The 4,204-nt window shown below is 50.3% G+C and overlaps 1 protein-coding gene across 1 annotated transcript; it reads left to right on the plus strand.

The window, feature by feature from the left end:
* Positions 1-1,043: 1,043 nt before the first annotated feature.
* Positions 1,044-1,943, plus strand: SPRY4 (sprouty RTK signaling antagonist 4; the record flags this gene model as incomplete). The annotated part of the gene is made up of 1 exon (XM_082489705.1): positions 1,044-1,943. One exon carries the CDS (start codon positions 1,044-1,046, stop codon positions 1,941-1,943), a length of 900 nt encoding a protein of 299 aa, XP_082345831.1.
* Positions 1,944-4,204: the final 2,261 nt, after the last annotated feature.

The raw sequence follows: 4,204 nt of genomic DNA on the forward strand, positions 1-4,204 counted from the left end.
GGTTTGCCACCAGCCAAGCTGCTGAGCAAGAACTTCCACCCCCCGCGGGAGGGCTGAAAGCGGCCTTTGAAACCAGCAGCTCCCGATGGAGACGGGACACCTCCCCCCCCCCAAGCCAAGCCGCCCTCCCGCAGCCACATTCGGGGTCAGCAAGGACAAATTCTCAGCCCCGCGCTCCGAAGCATCTTTGCACCAGGCCAACGCTCCTGCCAGCCGTAGGTTGGCATCAGGTTTTTTTTAGGGATCAGGGTCAATTGGGGAAAAAAAAACCCAAACCTTACATTAGTCATTCCAGGCAGTTTGCCGACAAAAATACGTGGGAATATACACCAGTAGCCCTAAAATGTGCTTTCCCTCAGCAAAAATCGCTCTCTGCAACTATTTGAAAGGACACTGTAGAGAGGTTGGTGCTGGTCTCTTCTCAGAGGTAATTAATGACAGAACAAGAGGGAATGGCTTCGAGCTCCACCAGGGCAGATTTAGACTGAACATTAGGAAAGAATTCTTCACAGAAAGAGTGGTCGGGCATTGGAATAGACTGCCCAGGGAGGTGGTTGGGTCACCATCCCTGGATGTGTTAAAGAGACGTTTAGAGGTGGTGTTGGGGGATATGGTGTAGGGGAGAACTTTGTAGAGTAGGGTAGATGGTTGGACTCGATGATCCCAAGGGTCTCTGCCAACCTAGACAATTCTATGATTCTATGAAAAATGGTGATTGGGCACTTCGGGGGCCTGCAGTAATGGTAGCCCTCCCAGGACCAGAGGAGCTGTATATGGCCAAGGTGAGGGAGAGGAACACAGTAGCAAAGGGAGAGCGATGCACTCTATACCAGGGAAGTGCTCTGACTCCCTCGGGCGCAGGTTCACCCCATAAGACCTTCTGCATAATAACCAGCCTCAGCAGAGAGCCCTGCTTGGGCTGGCGTTGCGGGGTAACTCAATAACGATGCGCTCTTTCTCTCCCCCGCCCCTTTTCTTTCTCCTTTCCTTCCCCCAGGATACTTAAGAGCAGATTTTTCACCAGTAATCAGACTGTTTTCTCAATGGAGCCCCGGATTCCCCACAACATCACCGTCGTCCCCAACTCTGTGATGGTCCAGCCCTTGCTGGACAGTCGGATCCCCTATGGGCGGCTGCAGCATCCGCTCACCATCCTGCCCATCGACCAGATGAAGACAACTCACATCGAGAACGATTACACCGACAACCCCACCGCTTCCCAGCTGGCAGCCCAGAAGCGTCCCCGAGGCCCCCATGAACTGGTCTTGACCAACCAGCACCTGCAGCGGTGTGAGCAGGATGTCACCCACCCCTGGATTTCCTTCAGCGGGCGCCCCAGCTCCATCAGCAGCAGCAGCAGCACATCCTCCGACCAAAGGCTCTTGGACCACATGGCCCCGGCGCCCGTGGCAGAGCAGTCCTCCCCCAGGGCGGTTCGCATTCAGCCCAAGGTGATTAACTGCAAACCCCTGGACCTGAAGGGACCTGTGTCTCCGGAACTGGACAAGCACTTTCTACTGTGCGAAGCCTGTGGGAAATGCAAGTGTAAGGAGTGCGCGCTGCCCCGGACTCTGCCTTCGTGCTGGGTGTGCAACCAAGAGTGTCTCTGCTCGGCACAGAACCTGGTCAACTACTCCACCTGCATGTGTCTCGTCAAGGGCGTCTTCTACCACTGCACCAACGAGGACGACGAGGGCACGTGTGCCGACCACCCCTGCTCCTGCTCCCACTCAAACTGCTGTGCCCGCTGGTCCTTCATGAGCGCCCTCTCCCTGGTGCTCCCGTGCTTGCTCTGCTACCTGCCAGCCACCGGCTGCGTCAAGCTGTCCCAGCGATGCTACGACCAAGTGAGCCGGCCCGGATGCAGATGCAAAAACACAAACAGCGTCATTTGCAAGGCGCTGCCGGAGAGCAAAGGCAGCAGGCCGGAGAAGCCCTTTTGATAGTTTGGGAGGAGGGGGAGTGGGAGGGCGCTCGGCGGAGGAGCGTGGCCTTGGCTCTTTTTAATAACCTGTGTTCGGAGGATGACGTCAGCCTTTTGCCTTCGGAGAAAGCAGAAGCAACTCTTTCCACAAACTGAAGCACTTTGGGCTATTCAGGGTTTTGGAACTGGTCAGAATTTAAATAGATGGGGCCAAAGGAGAAACCTTAATCATGTAGAGCGAAGGCTGAAAACCTATGTATATCATGAAGTACAGCTGCTTATAAACTCCCGGTTCGGACGGACGGACGGACGGACGGACGGCTGGCTGCTCACCATGCCTGCGTACCACAAGAACCATTAACTGCTGGCTTGGCCGGCACGGCCGCACAAGCAATACCCATTCCCTTCTGCAGAAAGCTGCATTGGATTCGCGGTCAGGGTGGGCTTCTTGTTTTCGCTTTCCTTCCAAATCCCGGGTTGCTACCAGCAGCCCGCTGAAGGCGAAGGGTTAACTCCCTCCTTCCCCACCCGCACACCGTTAGAAGGGCCCGTTGCACACAAAGTATGTGTTTCTCAAAAGCTTTCTGTGTCCCTCCAAGATTTTGAGCCAGAAGTGAAGATACAGTTCATTTGTTTAAGGGTCTCTTAACATTTAGACATATCGCTTTCTGTGAACCCACCCGGCCACAGTGATTTGGACCCTCTTTTTTAAAGCGGGATGGTAGCGGGGTTGCTGCCGCCGTGGGCAGAATAGCGGCAGGATGCGTTCGGGCGGTTGTATCGACATCGTGTGGTTCTGCCTGAAAGCTGATCTGTAGCATCAGGTTCCACTCAATGGAATATTAATTTTACATCAACAGTACAAACCCGCTCCAGAAGGATGTCGGTCGAATCCCGTTTCCCCGAGGCGCCCGCTTGCTCCCCAGCGCTGGAGCAAAGGGGATCTTAACTTCCACAAAGTGAAGACGTTCAGTGTTTGTTTCTCCAAACCTCTCAAGCTCTGTTAAGAAGTCACAAAAAGTGTAGGATACACAAAGGTGTATTTTTATAGGGATATATAGGATACACAAAGGTGTATTTTTATCAATCCAGTACCTCCTCTCCTGGAACAAGCTCTTCTTTGCTCACTAAATATTAAGATTTTTTGATTCCTTTTTTTTGTCTTGGGGAAGAATGGCGTTTGCTTGAAGTACAGCCCATTCCCCCATCTCTATTGCTGCTGTTCGACTTTTGCCTCCTCTGTACAAAAGTGTGTCTTTTTAAATGTAGAGAATGCTTTTAATGTTTGTTTAGTGTTAAGAAATGCCAGGGAAAGCCAGGGGAGGGAAGAGAGCGTATTTAAGAAATTTGCCCGTGGTTTTCAGTAAGTGAATATCATTGGCTTTGTCCGTGCACTCATCCCGGGGCCGGTTCTGCACTCCCTTATAAGATGCAGTAGCCCCTTTCTCTTGACAACTACAAGGTGCTAAATAAAAATCTTTGTCCAAACATGCAACACTAATAAGTCGGTAGGTACTTGTTGCATGCAGAAAACTGATCTAGTTTCTTTTTTTTTTTTTTTTTTTTTTTTAATTAGAGGAAATTTCCTCAGTAAATGCACAGCAGTGACAGTGAAATGTCATCTCTAATTAGATAAGCAATAGGCAGAGCTCATGTAGCATTTCCAGGAATCCCATTTGCTTGGTTGCAATACAGTTGCTGCGTAGGGGTTGGCAGGAGCGCACTGACGGGAGTTCTGGTGTCTTTTGTTTTAAGAATTCATTTAACCTGGATTACTTGGGGTTTAGTTAAGCTTAAATGTAGATATTTATTGAATGGGGAATTAAAAAAAAACAAACAACTTTCTATATTTATAACATTTGCTAGCTTGTGTATGATAAATCATAGGAAAAGGGACACTACATCTGTCACCAGATACCAATTCCTATAGTTTATCCTCGTGTTGACTGTATGGGGACACCAGAAAGAAGGAAGCAGGCAGGGATCCAGAGCTGTATATATTTCTCTTGCACAAATGAGAGGTGAAAGGGTGAAAGGAAAGCCAACCCCAAACTAGCTGAACTGTTGGCTGAATGTATAAGGTATTGTATTTAATGAGATCGATCATTTTCCTAAGATGCAAGCAGGCTAGAAAACCCAGCAGGAGAGGTATTTACCTGCTGCCCTCCTCGATTGGGACCGTACATATCCAAATGGCCTCCGCCTATGGTTGTTTTGCCTTTTTGACCCTCTGTCCTTGGCTGTTCCTGGGGGGGATCTGTGCTGAAAATCTGCAATAGC

The sequence above is a fragment of the Vanellus vanellus genome (assembly GCF_965231255.1).
Source record: "Vanellus vanellus genome assembly, chromosome: 13".
NCBI lineage: Eukaryota > Metazoa > Chordata > Aves > Charadriiformes > Charadriidae > Vanellus > Vanellus vanellus.